Consider the following 18,181-nt stretch of genomic DNA (forward strand, 5'->3'; position numbering starts at 1 on the left):
TTTCCCATCAAATGAATGTATTTAACAGAATAGATATCAGCAGCATTTAGATTGAAGAACAAACACTGTCAAGAAGACGAACATGAAAAGAGTTGAAAAAAACATACCTTAACTGTCATTTGAACTCTACTGATGAAATAATTGCACAAAAAAGCCCAACACTAGTTGGAAATATAATGACAAAATAATCAAGGATTAACATACTCTGGGGAGGTTTCTCTGACACATATTAAGCCTAGTCCAGGACTAAAAATCATTCTCAATGGGGAATTTCCATTGAAGTGCATTTTCATCCAGCACAGGCTTAATCTGGGTCCAGAAAACCAACCCACTATGTGCCATATGATTCATTTGGTTACTTAGCACTGAATAAATTGTGTTGTGTTGATAGGAAAAATGTGTGTGTGTATTGTGAAGACAATATTATACCGTTTATTCCAAGTAATGAAGGCATACATGTATGTTTGGATTTCCGTTAGACATTCTAGAAGTGGTTTAAATAGTTACACCCTTTCGATAAAGCAAAATGTAAGTACAAACCAAAAAAACAACTCTCCAAAGTACTTTCACAGACCTTGATTAAATAAAAAGTGTAGTTTGCATGTAAATACTGTAGCTTTTTTTGGCATACATTTCCATAAAACACCACTGAGGAACGAGGCATTTCAATGTATACATCACTGAGAGCAAAATCTCCCTATCCAATCAATCTATCATGGGGTGTGTCTTTCTCTCCTTTACAACTACAGATAGGGAAAGATCTGGATTGGTTCCTACTATATTGCCTTGTCCCTTTCCAGTCATTTCATATCAGTGCTTAAGAAGGAAAGGAGACAAGGGAAGGAAGGAAATTCAGACTTTTGAGACACAGGCCTTACCTCCATCTCCTCTCCAGCCAACAATATCCTCATCTTCACCCATCACAATCCCAGAGTCAGAAATCATGGACAAAGCATTTAAAGGTCAAATACAGCCATATTTATCTCAATATCAAATCATTTTTGGGTAACAATTAAGTACCTTATTGTGATAGTTTCCAAATCTAATTGTAAAAAAATAAACAAAAATAGGTTCTTAGCAAAGAGCAATTTCTAAACCAAGAATGTTGATAGGACTGTCTGGGAGTGGTCCGAGTGGGGAGGGGAAAACTATCTGCCAGAGAGGTCTGGAACACTCTTTCTTATTGGTCCATTATGATGTCACGAGGCAGGCCAAACTCCATCCCACCGAAACAGGCAGAAATTTCAGTCAATCTTTTCAAACAGCTATTACACTAAAAGGGCATAATCATAATTTTGACAATTTCACAGTATTAATCAAACCTCATGGTGTGGAAATATATATAAAACACAGGAAAACACGTTTTTGACTGCACTGGGGCTTTAACGAAAGCGACGAGAAATAGCATTACATTGAGAACCAAGATAGCGTACGATCATGCACCCTGGTGGTCTTTGACAATCCTAATCCAAACAATCATAAAGAAATATAAGACAAACAAACAAGCCAAACAAATCGATTCATAAATGAACATATAAATTAAGCAGAAAGAGTCCTGTTTTTGTCCAGGCCTCTCTGTGGGTGTTAAAACAATCATCCTTTTTATGATAATCGGGAACATGCACTCCTGTTCTTCCCATCTGGACACAATAACCTCTAGAGCACACAGCTCTCAGTGCAGTCCGTGGTGCTGTCATCGGCCGAACGCCTCTTCAGTTCCCGGCCCTCTGTTTGGTGTAGGTCCGCCTGGCTCCCCTGTCCCCTGTGCCGAGGCTCCTGAGGCAGGGTGTCTGCCGAGATGTGGCCCAGGCTTCGTTCAGCCTCCACCTGCAGGTAGGCCCGGACGCGGTGGTGTTGCGCCACGCTGCCGCTGAAGTCAATGACACGGCACTCGTACGTGCCCTCGTCCGACCGCTTGATGCTGGAGAGGCGAAGCTTGTGGGAGATGTTGCTCCCGGCCACTTTTACCACCTGTGGCAGAAGATAATGTTTTTGTAAATCATAAGCATATTAATCCTTTTCCTCGGTATCAATAGTATGTACGTTGACAATGAGTTAATCATGTTTAGCTTACAGTCAATTTAGTTTCCAGTGCAGTACTGTACACTGATGTGTCTACTCACACTTATTTTGGCAGCATCTTTAGACATCTCCATGGGAACCACCTATAAGGAATTGATGGAAAGAAGTCAGGCACATGGCTGAAATAACATTAGCAAGTGACATACAGTATCAGTATAGATAAGAATCAAATATCACTTGAAATATATCGACCCTTTCAAATATGTCACACGTCAGATCATCAACAAATGAAAATGTGTTACAGTCCACCACCTGAAAATGGTATGTCGTACTGTGTACATATTTTAGTATTCACACATCTGCAATTCAAAACCTTTAGCACTGTGATCAAATAAACAATTTCCTATCCACACTGGGAAGTCTAATATCGTGGTTGTTATGTCACTGGGTAGCCTAATATATTGGTTGTTATGTCACTGGGTAGCCTACTATCTTGGTTGTTATGTCACTGGGTAGCCTAATATCTTGGTTGTTATGTCACTGGGTAGCCTAATATCTTGGTTGTTATGTCACTGGGTAGCCTACTATCTTGGTTGTTATGTCACTGGGTAGCCTAATATCTTGGTTGTTATGTCACTGGGTAGCCTAATATCTTGGTTGTTATGTCACTGGATAGCCTAATATCTTGGTTGTTATGTTACTGGGTAGCCTACTATCTTGGTTGTTATGTCACTGGGTAGCCTACTATCTTGGTTGTTATGTCACTGGGTAGCCTACTATCTTGGTTGTTATGTCACTGGGTAGCCTACTATTTTGGTTGTTATGTTACTGGGTAGCCTACTATCTTGGTCGTTATGTCACTGGGTAGCCTACTATCTTGGTTGTTATGTTACTGGGTAGCCTACTATCTTGGTTGTTATGTCACTGGGTAGTCTTATATCTTGGTTGTTTTTATGTCACTGGTAAGCCTAATATCTTGGTTGTTTTTATATCACTGGGTAGTCTTATATCTTGGTTGTTTTTATGTCACTGGGTAGTCTTATATCTTGGTTGTTTTTATGTCACTGGGTAGTCTTATATCTTGGTTGTTTTTATATCACTGGGTAGTCTTATATCTTGGTTGTTTTTATGTCACTGGGTAGTCTTATATCTTGGTTGTTTTTATATCACTGGGTAGTCTTATATCTTGGTTGTTTTTATGTCACTGGGTAGTCTTATATCTTGGTTGTTTTTATATCACTGGGTAGTCTTATATCTTGGTTGTTTTTATGTCACTGGGTAGCCTAATATCTTGGTTCCTGTTGTACTGGGTAGCCCAATATCTTGGTTGTTGTTGTGTCTGATAGCTAGCTATTTCGGGGCGTCGAGTGAAGAAAATATCTGGGAAAGTTGGGGAGGGGAAGGAATTATTTTGGGGCATAGGTATGCATTATGCATCGAACAGAGATGTGGAAAATCTATTTCTTCCTTAGTGACAATTATAGTGTCTAGCACCACAGCAGGAGCTCTAAGTTTCCCTAAGTTAGAGAAGTCAACCTGCTCCCACAGTGCTAGAAAAATGCTAATCAGCAATGATCTATTCTTTCCTGTGCCAAGGGCTGCAGCTAATGTTTTCCTCTGCCTGCTGTATTGTAGGCTAATGTGGATTCAGTCAATTCAGATCTGTCCACAGTAATGTACATTATCTCTTTGTATGGTAATAGTGTGTTAACAAAGTCTATGTGGGCTTAATGAATGTTTTTTGCATGATGATGATAATCAGATACAGGGCTCCTCTTTTAAGAAACAAGCACATAAGTCAAGTGAATAATGCATTGACCTGTAAGGGAGGAGGTTATACACATGCCGACAAACATATCTCAAGTTAGGATTTAGGGCATAATTTGTAACCTTTCAACAGACAAACCAGTGTTGACAGTTACTAATCTCTTAGTGGGTAGGTCTACATTGTTTTATTGTGCTCATCAAGTCCTGAGCAAACACAAGCACTGCTACTCTATGTTGAGCAGAATCACAGACAGTTACTCGGATTCAATAACTCATAGGTGTCACCCCCGGGCCAATAAAACTCTCCCTTAAATAAAACTCTCCCTGCGACCATAACATTTCTCTCAGCGGCTCACCTGATTGGTGGTCCAGGTGGGTTTCTCTGGCCAGTCTCTGTGGTTCTTCATGTACCACCACTGGATCTCCAAGGAGTAGGAGGGGCCCGCCCCCCGGAACGAACAGGCCATCTCCACGTCCTGACCGCTCTGCGTCGTGATGTCATGAGGAACCTCCGTGAAGACAGCTGAGTGAAGAGAGAGGGAATGAAGAGAGAGAAGAGTATTTATGCACCTGAAAAGTGGCTCAAAAAAGTGACCGACCAATCAAGCAATCAATGTAACAAACTACTCGAACATCTTTACAATCTGTAACTTTCCTTCCCAGTGAAGAAAACCCACCCCCAAAGTTTACAAACAGGTGCTGGCGTACCACTGGAAATAACGGTTATAGATCAAAGGTTAAAAATCCAAATCTTTCTCCTGCGACGGCCTCTGAATGTTAAATGTTGCCAAACATTTTGCTACAGAAAATGAAAAAGATTGTTTCTTATTGGACAAGTCCTGGGTAGTCCCTCCATATTTCAGTCCCTTTTCTTCCATTTGGTGCCTAATGAATAGGACCCAGCTCTGTTGACTCAGACAAATTTGGCCCTTCAGAGGGCCAAAGTAGCCTGGGACATTTCTCAAACGAAAACATCACTCCCCCATATCCCTTATCTATCCTCACACATCTAGCTATTAGGCTAAATCCTCTTGCCAGTTCTGTTAAAAACACATTGCTAATTCAAGAGACTAATCCTCCTTTATAACTTCACCACCACAGAGACTTCCTCCACCGAGAGCTTCAGTCTTATAGACAAGTCTATGAAAGATAAAGTAGTCAATGGTATTTTGTTTAAGCGATGTGCTGTTGTTTAAGATGCACCATCTGCCGACTGTTACGAGGATAAAACTTCAGCAAGAAACAACAGGCGGATGAAGATAATTAAGTTGAAGGGTACTTTGGGGATTTTAGGGAGGATTTTTTTGCATGCGGTTGGGAGATGTGTCTTCAAGAAAGGGAGATATGTTTTGTGTGTCTTAGTTAATTCGTATAGACATTGGAAATGTATCAGACAAATGTTACTTTACTGGATAATCTAATTACATTTTTGAATCATGCTTCTTATGGATGTTGTCCTTCAGGTAATGAGAAGCATGAGTTCAAAATGTATCATAATACATAACTACTTCCTAAAAATTGTCAAAGACCCCAGCCACCCCACTCATAGACTGTTCTCTCTACTACCGCATGGCAAGCGGTACCAGAGTGCCAAGTCTAGGACAAAAAGTTTTTACCCCCAAGCCATAAGACTCCTGAACAGGTAATCAAATGGCTACCCGGACTATTTGCATTGTGCCCCCCCCAACCCCTCTTTTTACACTGCTGCTACTCTCTGTTAATCATATATGCATAGTCATTTTAACTATACATTCATGTACATACTACCTCAATTGTGCCGACCAACCAGTGCTCCCGCACATTGGCTAACCGGGCTATCTGCATTGTGTCCCACCCACCACCCGCCAACCCCTCTTTTACGCTACTGCTATTCTCTGTTCATCATATATGCATAGTCACTTTAACCATATCTACATGTACATACTACCTCAATCAGCCTGACTAACCGGTGTCTGTATGTAGCCTCGCTACTTTTATAGCCTCGCTACTGTATATAGCCTGTCTTTTTACTGTTGTTTTATTTCTTTACTTACCTATTGTTCACCTAATACTTGTTTTGCACTATTGGTTAGAGCCTGTAAGTAAGCATTTCACTGTAAGGTCTACACCTGTTGTATTCGGCGCACGTGACAAATAAACTTTGATTTGAGATGTGTCTTATCTAAAAGATATAGCATGATCGAAGTGTTACATCTCAAAATCCTTCTCCTTGACAGCCTATTGTTTTCCTAACTGTCATACAGCTACCCCTTCTGTTAGAACATGTAAGGAAACATTATTCCTGTCATATAGCATCCTTTGACCTATTTGTGTAATAGCATATTGCCCTACCAACCCTACCGTACATGCATGACAACAGGTTACAATACACACAGTATCACTGTATCATGCCTCTATCAATTCAAGGTATTTTCCAGGGGTCTCCAAATCTCCTCCAGGGTGTGCAGGCTTTTACTCCAGCCCAACATAACACACCTGTTTCAAATGTGGACCATGATTAGGTGAATTAATTGAGTTAGCGTTGGGCTGAAACAAAAGCTTGCACACCCAGTAGCTCTCCAGGGCCGCACTTAAGAGTTCCCTGGTCTATGCAACACCATGCAGGGCAACCGGTTCATTTTGTGCCACATCCATCATGTTGATCTATCTTCATTTGATCTATCATCATACTGTACTAATGAAAGTGGTTAACAATGTGTGGTGAGACTATATGCATTCAGTTCCTGGTCTACAAAGTGTAGAAGTTGAGCCTGAGGTCATGTGGTGGTAAACTCATCACACCCCATTGAGTCTCACATTTTAGACTGTAAATGTCTCTCTCTCTCTCTCTCTCTCTCGCCATATTGATTTTATATGACTATGTACTTACAGTGGTGAATTATTGTGGAAGTGAGTGCTTTGTCCTGTATAAGTGGGTCTCTCCTATTTGTTCACTTTATATTCTTGCACAAATGTTGTTTTTCAGTAAACAGACCTTGCAGAGTAGCTCTAAGCAAATAACATTTTGCAAAGGACACAAAAGGAGGACAAAAGTAAAAGGTCCGTAAGCTAAAACGTACATAACCACTGCTGTACTTCAAAAGCCAAATGTTTTAAGCCTGAGAGGAAAGCATGTGTTCTGAATTCCATGTCCGTCTGGGACCATAAAACAGACAAGTGTGAGTGCGCCACAGTAGCAGCCAATGTGTGGTGTTCGATGTAGGCCTACATTCCATGAGACTTTAGAAAACATGTAGGGATTGACATTAACCTGTTAATCCACTTGTCCTTCAGACAAGGAGGTGACTGAAAATGTTGTGTTTGATGCAAGAAACCCCTTTACAAAATACAATTAATTAGTATTCCCATACAATTATTACAGAGAAACAGGCAAATTATGCTACCCTCTGCCTATTGGCTACTTAGCTTATTCAAGCCTGTCTCAAAATACAACACTGACCCTTTAAGACAGAAAATAAGCTCTTTACCTGACTTGCTTTTCAAAGATGGCTAAAAAAGAACACGTGTTGTGCTCTTGTAGGAAGCAACCAGTCCCCAATTGTTGACTACAAATGATATATAACTGGACTAATAACTCACTTACTAGCAAAGAATATGAACAAATGTGCAAACGTGGCTACATGCAGCTCTCACTTTGATTTCAAAACAAGACCACTCATGCTATAAACATTGTTCAGTTCATAGTGAATGGCACAGATCCATGTATGGCAATGGTTTTTTTGCATATAGGGATACTGCAGCTCTGATTGGTTATGGCGCACCGGTCTCTGTAGATTATGGGCCTGTCATGCCTGTCAATGCAATAGAATCATACTCCAATGCGCTCTGCATACAAGAAAATCTCTTGCATAGTTCGTTTTTGTTTCGGTATGTTGCATTGAAAGTTGATTCAAACACAATTCCCACAGTAGAGGGAAACATTTATAGTGTTAACTAAAGAGGAAAACTAGAAAGTTCAATCTGGTGCTTCTCTGTGCAGGCTGATATTTCATCTGCGCACGCACACAGCTTGGAGGGAACATTGCTGCACATATCCTCAAACCCTATTGGAGAAGGTCAGAGGGGCGGGACCTCTGGCTTTCTCATCCGATGGCTTTTGAGAAGGAGATGAGGAGAGAGGGCTCGAGGAGTATGCAACTGAGATCTTCCCCTTGACCTCAAACCAAACCCTCATGCGTTTATGAAAGAGAAGTGAAGTTTGAAATGTGAAATTCTGTTAGCCTGCTGCTGTTAGCTAAGTTAGCTAATTGGTGTTAATTAAGTTTGCTAATTGGTGTTAGCTAAGTTGTTTGCTAATTGGCATTATCAAAGTTTGCTAATTGGTGCTAGTCATTCAAAAGAATTGCATTACCCATGCAATTAGATCACTACAGATGCTAGTATTATGAAGCTGTAATGTTGGTTATTTTTTTATGCATATAATTTTTGTTCCGTAATTAAGACAATTAGGACATGCTTGTTTGCCAGCTGTATTTTACACAGGCATAATCAAGAGCAGGCATAATCAACATGACACTGAATCAAGGTTGAGACAAGCAGTTTCTTAACGTGATGTTAAAATATCTAGTGTTACGATATAAAAATGTAAATTTGTTCGCCATTTTAGAAAGAATTTTAGCAGCAATCAGGTCTTCAGAAAGGGATTGATCTATGGACACACCAATATAAGTTACAATTCTTTTAGATTCAATCTCCTTGCCTGCACACTTTATCTTCATCTTGTCAGCCCTAAGCAATCTACCTTTTGTTCCAAACAAAATCGTTTCAGTTTTTCCCAAATGTAGCAACAATTTGTTGTCAGAACCAATCTCTAACAAAACACAATTCCTTACTCAGGCTCTCCTCTATGTAAACTGTATCCTTCCCTGATATGCCTTTGCATGTTAGAGTTTGATGTTACTGAATAGCGCCTTTTTGTGTAGCCATCGCATAACCTGATAAAACATTTAGGACACACATTCCACCCCACGTGCACTTATTAAGGTGCACTTATTTTATCATGTCCGTTAACTGAGAGTACCATGTCATAAACAGCAACAATCGGGGGAGGAGTTGCAGGGGAGTGGAGAGAAGTTGAATGAGCAACTGGAAGCTATGGATGATTAGAAGGCCATGGTAAGTGAGTGGTCAGGTTAGGAGTTTCAGACAGGTAGATCTTGACATATATTACAACAAAAATATATAGGCCTTAATCCCCAAATGAATGGGAGGGCTTGGCACCATCTAATAACATGGCAATAAGAATGAAAGTTTGGCTACAGTATGGTCCACTAGAGTTAACTTATAGGTGTATAAACATTAGACAAACTCAGATTTTGGGGTGCACTTCCCCTTTAAAATGCCAGACTCAAACTGTATATTTAAAGGTGATTAGAGGGGTGGTAAATCAGGACAGCTGTATTTCTCATCCTCATTCTCATCAATAATAATCTTTCTGAGAGCCTCTGCTGTTCAAAAAGACTAGAATCTTTAGGCTGCGGGAGAGAGAGAAAAGCCCAAATGTGTAATTGATATTCCATCCAGGCCTGTGGATCTGTGACACAGCTGGGAGGGAGGGAGTTAAAGAAAGAAGGAAAGAGAAAGGGGGGATGAGGACTGACTGACTGACTGAGCTCCCACGAGTCGTGCCCTGGATGCTCCGCTGCTCACGGCCAGGCAGTGGCCTCATTTGTGAGGAGAGAGAGAGGGAAAGGGACAGAGGGCGAGGAGAGTGGGAAAGATGAGATACACCCAACAACACTTATGGAGGGCATTGTACACAACGACTGTATAAAACTGTGTGAAAACTGCTCACACATGAATAAGGGGTGCCTACACACACTGGAAATACTCCAAAGGGTGTATAGCACAGAACAGAGAGTGACACTATCATTCTCGTCTTCTGAATCATGAGCAGTGTGCAGGCAGGCACCTTCCTTTTGAAAAGTTGTTTAGCGGGACATCCAAATTCATGTGTAGCCTAAACCCAAGATAGGAACAGTGATTGTGGCAGTCTACTGACAAGAGCGTTTGTTACACAATACAGACATTTCAATAACTGGCTAGAAGCTAAACATTAACATAAATAAACAGGTGAAGGATGGTGGTTGATCGAAAGAGAAGATTAACAATAATGATCATAGCAAAGGACAGACACAGTGTATAACACCAATTTTTAAACAACAAACTACATCTTGGGTTCGTGATCATTTTCATATGAGCATCGAAAGAAAAGCAATGAATGTAGTTTTGATCTGATTTTTGGAAATCGGATAGAATTAAATGCATAGAAATATAATGAATAGAACGGATGTACCATTGACTTGAATGGGGACGCCCGTTCTATTGACATATTTCTATGCATTTAATCCTATCCGATTACCGATATCCGACCAGATCAATTTTGAAAAACTGGACCTTGACGGTATAGCCTAACAGATAAAACCCTAAAGCAAGGTCATCTCAAGGACAGCGCTATACATGGAGCCCTGTGTGAGGCTTAGATATGGGATTCCGCACCACAGTAGGATGGTCTTATAAGATCCTGTACTTTCAATTCCCACAGCCCAAAAGAGACGTACTAAAAAGACTCATTCTGCAGACTCAAGCTTTTTCACTCTATTTCCCCTCCCTCCCTCTCACTTCCTATCTTTCACTCTCTCATTCTGTGTATCCCTTTCTTGATCCTGCTCTTTCTCTCTCTCTCTTCCTCTCTCCCTACAGTTTCAAAACTCCCACGCGTTGCTGTCTTCCTCTTAAAAAGACCCTCATCGTTCTCTCTCTTGGATCCCCTTACTGTCACCACCTATAAATCCACGATAATTGAGAATTTTTCATTTTTCTACGGCTGGCCATGCTTTCCTCCTGGCTACAAGCCCCCTCCCAGATCTCCTTTACCCCTATATGGTTACTAGGGGGATCATTCAGCATATACCTGATAACATTATTTTGCATGACCTACATTCTCTCATGACCTACAGTCTTCGAAAGCCAAGTTAACAAACAGATCACCGACCATTTCGAATCCCACCGTACCTTCTCCGCTATGCAAACTGGTTTCCGAAATGGTCATGGGTGCACCTCAGCCACGCTCAAGGTCCTAAACGATATCATAACCGCCATCGATAAAAGACAATACTGTGCAGCCGTATTCATCGACCTGGCCAAGGCATTCGACTCTGTCAATCACCGCATTCTTATCGGCAGACTCAACAGTCTTGGTTTCTCAAATGACTGCCTCGCCTGGTTAACCAACTACTTCTGAGACAGAGTTCAGTTTGTCAAATCGGAGGGCCTGTTGTCCGTTGTCCGGACCTCTGGCAGTCTCTATGGGGGTGCCACAGGGTTCAATTCTCGGGCCGACTCTTTTCTCTGTATACAGCAATGAGGTCGCTCTTGCTGCTGGTGATTCTCTGATCCACCTCTACGCAGACGACACCATTCTGTATACTTCTGGCCCTTCTTTGGACACTGTGTTAACTAACCTCCAGACGAGCTTCAATGTCATACAACTCTCCTTCCGTGACCTACAACTGCTCTTAAATGCAAGCAAAACTAAATGCATGCTCTTCAACCGATCGCTGCCCGCACCTGCCCGCCCTTCTTGCATCACTACTCTGGACGGTTCTGACTTAGAATATGTGGACAACTACAAATACCTAGGTGTCTGGTTAGACTGTAAACTCTCCTTCCAGACTCACATTAAGCATCTCCAATCCAAAATTAAATCTAGAATCGGCTTCCTATTTCGCAACAAAGCATCCTTCACTCATGCTGCCAAACATACCCTCGTAAAACTGACTATCATACCGATCCTTGACTTTGGCGATGTCGTTTACAAAATTGCCTCCAACACTCTACTCAGCAAATTGGATGCAGTCTATCGCAGTGCCATCCGTTTTGTGACCAAAGCCTCATATACTACCCACCACTGCGACCTGTACGCTCTCGCTTCATATTCATCGCCAAACCCACTGGCTCCAGGTCATCTATAAGTCTTTGCTAGGTAAAGCCCCACCTTATCTTAGCTCACTGGTCACCATAGCAGCACCTGCCCGTAGCACACGCTCCAGCAGGTATATTTCACTGGTCACCCCCAAAACCAATTCCTCTTTGGCCGCCTTTCCTTCCAGTTCTCTGCTGCCAATGACTGGAACAAACTGCAAAAATCTCCCTCACTAACATTAAGCATCAGTTGTCAGAGCAGCTTACAGATCATTGCACCTGTACATTGCCCATCTGTAAATACACCATCCAACTACCTCATCCCCATATATATATTTTTTGCTTCTTTGCACCCCAGTATCTCTACTTGCACATTAATCTTCTGCACATCTATCACTCCAGTGTTTCATTGCTAAATTGTAATTATTTTGCCACTATGGCCTATTTATTGCTTTACCTCCATAATCCTACGTCATTTGTACACACTGTATATTTACTTTTCTATTGTGTTATTAGCAGTACGTTTATTTATTCCATGTGTAATTATGTGTTGTTGTTTGTGTCACACTGCTATTGCTTTATCTTGGTCAGGTCGCAGTTGGCCTACCTGGTTAAATAAAGGTTAAATAAATAAATAAAATAAAAAACGTATTTTGCCAGAGTTGGGACCAAGTCATTGTTTTACAAGTTACAAGTAACACTCAAGTCTTAGCACTCAAGTCCCGAGTCAAGACAGGCAAGTCCGAGTCAAGTCTCAAGTCAAGACCGTCAACTATCAACTCAAGTCTCAAGTCCTAAACTTTGAGTCTTGAGTCCTAAACAATGTCATAATGTCCTCTTCACCAAATGTAATAGCATTTCATATTTTTAACAAGAGTAAAAGTTAGTATATTACATTTACACAAATCATGAATGCTTTTAAAAATATCTATATATTTATTACTTTCCAAATAAACATGGAAATACATGGGTAGCCATGAGAAAGACCCCCCCCCCCCCCCCAATAGTGATCGACTATCGAGGATGGCAATGGGGCGCAATCGGGTGATGTAGGCTTGTACACAATCGCCCAACCTTAACTCACACACACACACTCTCTCTCTAAGTGTGGTTACAGTAGGCTAACGTATGTCAATAGTTTTAGGAACAGCAGTAACATCAGGCAGGATTTAGGCTACCAACTGCCTAGCCAGTTGTAGCTCAATCTTGGGTGCAATTCCCGCACTGACTGATTGTGTGGAGGCTCATTGATTTAACGTTACGTTAGCCTACATGATACACTAGTAAAGTAATACAATCTATAGCTGTCGGCTGGATATATTAGCCACGACTTACCGTTCTTTCTCCCCACCTGTGGACGTCGGGCCCTCATACCACCCTCATGGAGTCTGTTTCTGACCGTTTGAGCAGACACACACACATTTGTGGCCTGCTGGAGGTCATTTTGCAGGGCTCTGGCAGTGCTCCTCCTTGCACAAAGGCGGAGGTAGCGGTCCTGCTGCTGAGTTGTTGCCCTCCTACGGCCTCCTCCACGTCTCCTGATGTACTGGCCTGTCTCCTGGTAGCGCCTCCATGCTCTGGACACTACGCTGACAGACACAGCAAACCTTTTTGCCACAGCTCGCATTGATGTGCCATCCTGGATGAACTGCACTACCTGAGCCACTTGTGTGGGTTGTAGACTCCGTCTCATGCTACCACTAGAGTGAGAGCACCGCCAGCATTCAAAAGTGACCAAAACATCAGCCAGGAAGCATAGGAACTGAGAAGTGGTCTGTGGTCACCACCTGCAGAATCACTCCTTTTTTGGGGGTGTCTTGGTAATTGCCTATAATTTCCACCTTTTGTCTATTCCATTTGCACAACAGCATGTGAAATTTATTGTCAATCAGTGTTGCTTCCTAAGTGGACATTTTGATTTCACAGAAGTGTGATTGACTTGGAGTTACATTGTGTTGTTTAAGTGTTCCCTTTATTTTTTTGAGCAGTGTATATATATATATATACACATAGTTGAAGTCGGAAGTTTACATACACCTTAACCAAATACTGTACATTTAAACTCAGTTTTTCACAATTCCTGACATTTAAAGCAAAAAGTCCCTGTATTAGGTGTTAGGATCACCACTTTATTTTAAGAATGTGAAATGTCAGAATAATAGTAGAGAGAATTATTTATTTCAGCTTTAATTTCTTTCATCACATTCCCAGTGGGTCAGAAGTTCAAAAACACAAAATTAGTATTTGGTAGCATTGCCTCTAAATTGTTTAACTTGGGTCAAATGTTTCGGGTAGCCTTCCACTAGCTTCCCACAATAAGTTGGGTGAATTTTGGCCCATTCCTCCTGACAGAGCTGGTGTAACGGAGTCAGGTTTGTAGGCCTCCTTGCTCGCACAAGCTTTTTCAGTTCTGCCAACAAATTTTCGATAGGATTGAGGTCAGGGCTTTGTGATGGCCACTCCAATAGCTTGACTTTGTTGTCCTTAAGCCATTTTGCCACAACTTTGGAAGTATGCTTGGGGTCATTGTCCATTTGGAAGACTCATTTGCGACCAAGCTTTAACTTCCTGACTGATGTCTTGAGATGTTTTTTCAATATATCTACATAATTTTCCCTCCTCATGTTGCCATCTATTTTGTGAAGTGCACCAGCCCCTCCTGCAGCAAAGCACCCCTACAAAATGATGCTGCCTCCCCCATGCTTCACAGTTGGGATGGTGTTCTTTGGCTTGCAAGCCTCCCCGTTTTTCCTCCAAACATAACGATAGTCATTTTGGCCAAACAGTTCTATTTTTGTTTCATCAGACCAGAGGACATTTCTCCAAAAAGTACGTCTGGCTTTTTTATAGCGGTTTTGGAGCAGTGGCTTCTTCCTTGCTGAGCGGCCTTTCAGGTTATGTCGATATAGGACACGTTTTACTGTGGATATAGATACTTTTGTAGATGTTTCCTCCAGCATCTTCACAAGGTCATTTGCTGTTGTTCTGGGATTGATCTGCACTTTTCACACCAAAGTACGTTCTTCTCTAGGAGACAGAACGCGTCTCCTTCCTGAGCGGTATGGCGGCACCGTGGTCCCATGCTGTTTATACTTGCGTACTATTGTTTGTACAGTTGAACGTGGTACCTTCAGGCGTTTGGAAATTGCTCCCAAAGATGAACCAGACTTGTGGAGGTCTCCAATTTTTTTTCTGAGGTCTTGGCTGATTTCTTTTGATTTTCCCATGATGTCAAGCAAAGAGGCACTGAGTTTGAAGGTAGGCCTTGAAATACATCCACACGTACACCTCCAATTGACACAAATAATGTAAATTAGCCTATGAAAAGCTTCTAAAGCCATGACATCATTTTCTGGAATTTTCCAAGCTGTTTAAAGGCACAGTCAACTCAGTGTATGTAAACTTCTGACCCACTGGAATTGTGATACAGTGAAATTATAAGTGAAATAATCTGTCTGTAAACAATTGTTTTAAAAACTACTTGTGTCATGCACAAAGTAGATGTCCTATCTGACTTGCCAAAACGATAGTTTGTTTAACAAGAAATGTGTGGAGTGGTTGAAAAACGAGTTATAATGACTTCCGACTTCAACTGTACCTCTCTCTATATATATCAACCTCTCTCTATATGTATATCAACCTCTCTATATATATATCAATCTCTCTCTCTCTCTATATATATATATATCAACCTCTATATATATGTATATATATATATATATATATATATACAGTGGGGCAAAAAAGTATTTAGTCAGCCACCAATTGTGCAAGTTCTCCCACTTAAAAAGATGAGAGAGGCCTGTTATTTTCATCATAGGTACACTTCAACTATGACAGACAAAATGAGAAAAAAAATCCAGAAAATCACATTGTAGGATTTTTAATGAATTTATTTGCAAATTATGGTGGAAAATAAGTATTTGGTCAATAACAAAAGTTTCTCAATACTTTGTTATATACCCTTTGTTGGCAATGACAGAGGTCAAACGTTTTCTGTAAGTCTTCACAAGGTTTTCACACACTGTTGCTGGTATTTTGGCCCATTCCTCCATGCAGATCTCCTCTAGAGCAGTGATGTTTTGGGGCTGTTGCTGGGCAACACGGACTTTCAACTCCCTCCAAAGATTTTCTATGGGGTTGAGATCTAGAGACTGGCTAGGCCACTCCAGGACCTTGAAATGCTTCTTACGAAGCCACTCCATCGTTGCCCGGGCGGTGTGTTTGGGATCATTGTCATGCTGAAAGACCCAGCCACGTTTCATCTTCAATGCCCTTGCTGATGGAAGGAGGTTTTCACTCAAAATCTCACGATACATGGCCCCATTCATTCTTTCCTTTACACGGATCAGTCGTCCTGGTCCCTTTGCAGAAAAACAGCCCCAAAGCAGGATGTTTCCACCCCCATGCTTCACAGTAGGTATGGTGTTCTTTGGATGCAACTCAGCATTCTTTGTTCTCCAAACACGACGAGTTGAGTTTTTACCAAAAAGTTCTATTTTGGTTTCATCTGACCATATGACATTCTCCCAATCTTCTTCTGGATCATCCAAATGCTCTCTAGCAAACTTCAGACGGGCCTGGACATGTACTGGCTTAAGCAGGGGGACACATCTGGCACTGCAGGATTTGAGTCCCTGGCGGCGTAGTGTGTTACTGATGGTAGGCTTTGTTACTTTGGTCCCGGCTCTCTGCAGGTCATTCACTAGGTCCCCCCGTGTGGTTCTGGAATTTTTTTGTGATCATTTTGACCCCACGGGGTGAGATCTTGCGTGGAGCCCCAGATCGAGGGAGATTATCAGTGGTCTTGTATGTCTTCCATTTCCTAATAATTGCTCCCACAGTTGATTTCTTCAAACCAAGCTGCTTACCTATTGCAGATTCAGTCTTCCCAGCCTGGTGCAGGTCTACAATTTTGTTTCTGGTGTCCTTTGACAGCTCTTTGGTCTTGGTCATAGTGGAGTTTGGAGTGTGACTGTTTGAGGTTGTGGACAGGTGTCTTTTATACTGATAACAAGTTCAAACAGGTGCCATTAATACAGGTAACGAGTGGAGGACAGAGGAGCCTCTTAAAGAAGAAGTTACAGGTCTGTGAGAGCTAGAAATCTTGCTTGTTTGTAGGTGACCAAATACTTATTTTCCACCATAATTTGCAAATAAATTCATTAAAAATCCTACAATGTGACTTTCAGGATTTTATTTTCTCATTTTGTCTGTCATAGTTGAAGTGTACCTATGATGAAAATTACAGGCCTCTCTCATCTTTTTAAGTGGGAGAACTTGCACAATTGGTGGCTGACTAAATACTTTTTTGCCCCACTGTATGTGTGTGTGTTAATCTCTCTCTCTGAGTGTACAGCCCCTTGCTCTGCTCTCCTGTTTTGGTGTACAGTGATGCTCTCACACTACCAGTGGCACACTAGAGCTGGGTTTCCCAAACTCCGTCCTGCCCCTCCCCACTGGGTGCACGTTTAGGTTTTCTGCACTACACAGCTGTATATGTGTGTACAGTGGGGAGAACAAGTATTTGATACACTGACGATTTTGCAGGTTTTCCTACTTACAAAGCATGTAGAGGTCTGTAATTTTTATCATAGGTACACTTCAACTATGAGAGACTGAATCTAAAACAAAAATCCAGAAAATCACATTGTATGATTTTTAAGTAATTAATTTGCATTTTATTGCATGACATAAGTATTTGATACATCAGAAAAGCAGAACTTAATATTTGGTACAGAAACCTTTGTTTGCAATTACAGAGATCATACGTTTCCTGTAGTTCTTGACTAGGTTTGCACACACTGCAGCAGGGATTTTGGCCCACTCCTCCCTACAGATCTTCTCCAGATCCTTCAGGTTTCGGGGCTGTCGCTGGGCAATACGGACTTTCAGCTCCCTCCAAAGATTTTCTATTGGGTTCAGGTCTGGAGACTGGCTAGGCCACTCCAGGACCTTGAGATGCTTCTTACGGAGCCACTCCTTAGTTGCCATGGCTGTGTGCTTCGTGTCGTTGTCATGCTGGAAGACCCAGCCACGACCCATCTTCAATGCTCTTACTGAGGGAAGGAGGTTGTTGGCCAAGATCTCGCGATACATGGCCCCATCCATCCTCCCCTCAATACGGTGCAGTCGTCCTGTCCCCTTTGCAGAAAAGCATCCCCAAAGAATGATGTTTCCACCTCCATGCTTCACGGTTGGGATGGTGTTCTTGGGGTTGTACTCATCCTTCTATTCCTCCAAACACGGCGAGTGGAGTTTAGAGCAAAAAGCTCTATTTTTGTCTCATCAGACCACATGACCTTCTCCCATTCCTCCTCTGGATCATCCAGATGGTCATTGGCAAACTTCAGACGGGCCTGGACATGCGCTGGCTTGAGCAGGGGGACCTTGCGTGCGCTGCAGGATTTTAATCCATGACGGCGTAGTGTGTTACTAATGGTTTTCTTTGAGACTGTGGTCCCAGCTC

General features: G+C 41.8%; 1 protein-coding gene across 1 annotated transcript in view; it reads right to left on the reverse strand.

Moving 5' to 3' along the window:
- Positions 1–18,181, reverse strand: part of LOC139536227 (V-set and transmembrane domain-containing protein 2-like protein) — a 45,517-nt gene continuing 27,336 nt past the window's right edge. Inside the window, exons 2-4 of the mRNA XM_071336556.1 lie at positions 4,146–4,312; positions 2,124–2,165; positions 1–1,971 (exon numbers count right to left, since the gene is read on the reverse strand). Coding sequence (XP_071192657.1) covers positions 1,657–1,971; positions 2,124–2,165; positions 4,146–4,312 — 524 coding nt within the window. The 3' untranslated portion in view covers positions 1–1,656. The remainder of the gene's footprint in view (positions 1,972–2,123; positions 2,166–4,145; positions 4,313–18,181) is intronic.

This window comes from Salvelinus alpinus, chromosome 12 (assembly GCF_045679555.1).
Source record: "Salvelinus alpinus chromosome 12, SLU_Salpinus.1, whole genome shotgun sequence".
NCBI classification, from domain to species: domain Eukaryota; kingdom Metazoa; phylum Chordata; class Actinopteri; order Salmoniformes; family Salmonidae; genus Salvelinus; species Salvelinus alpinus.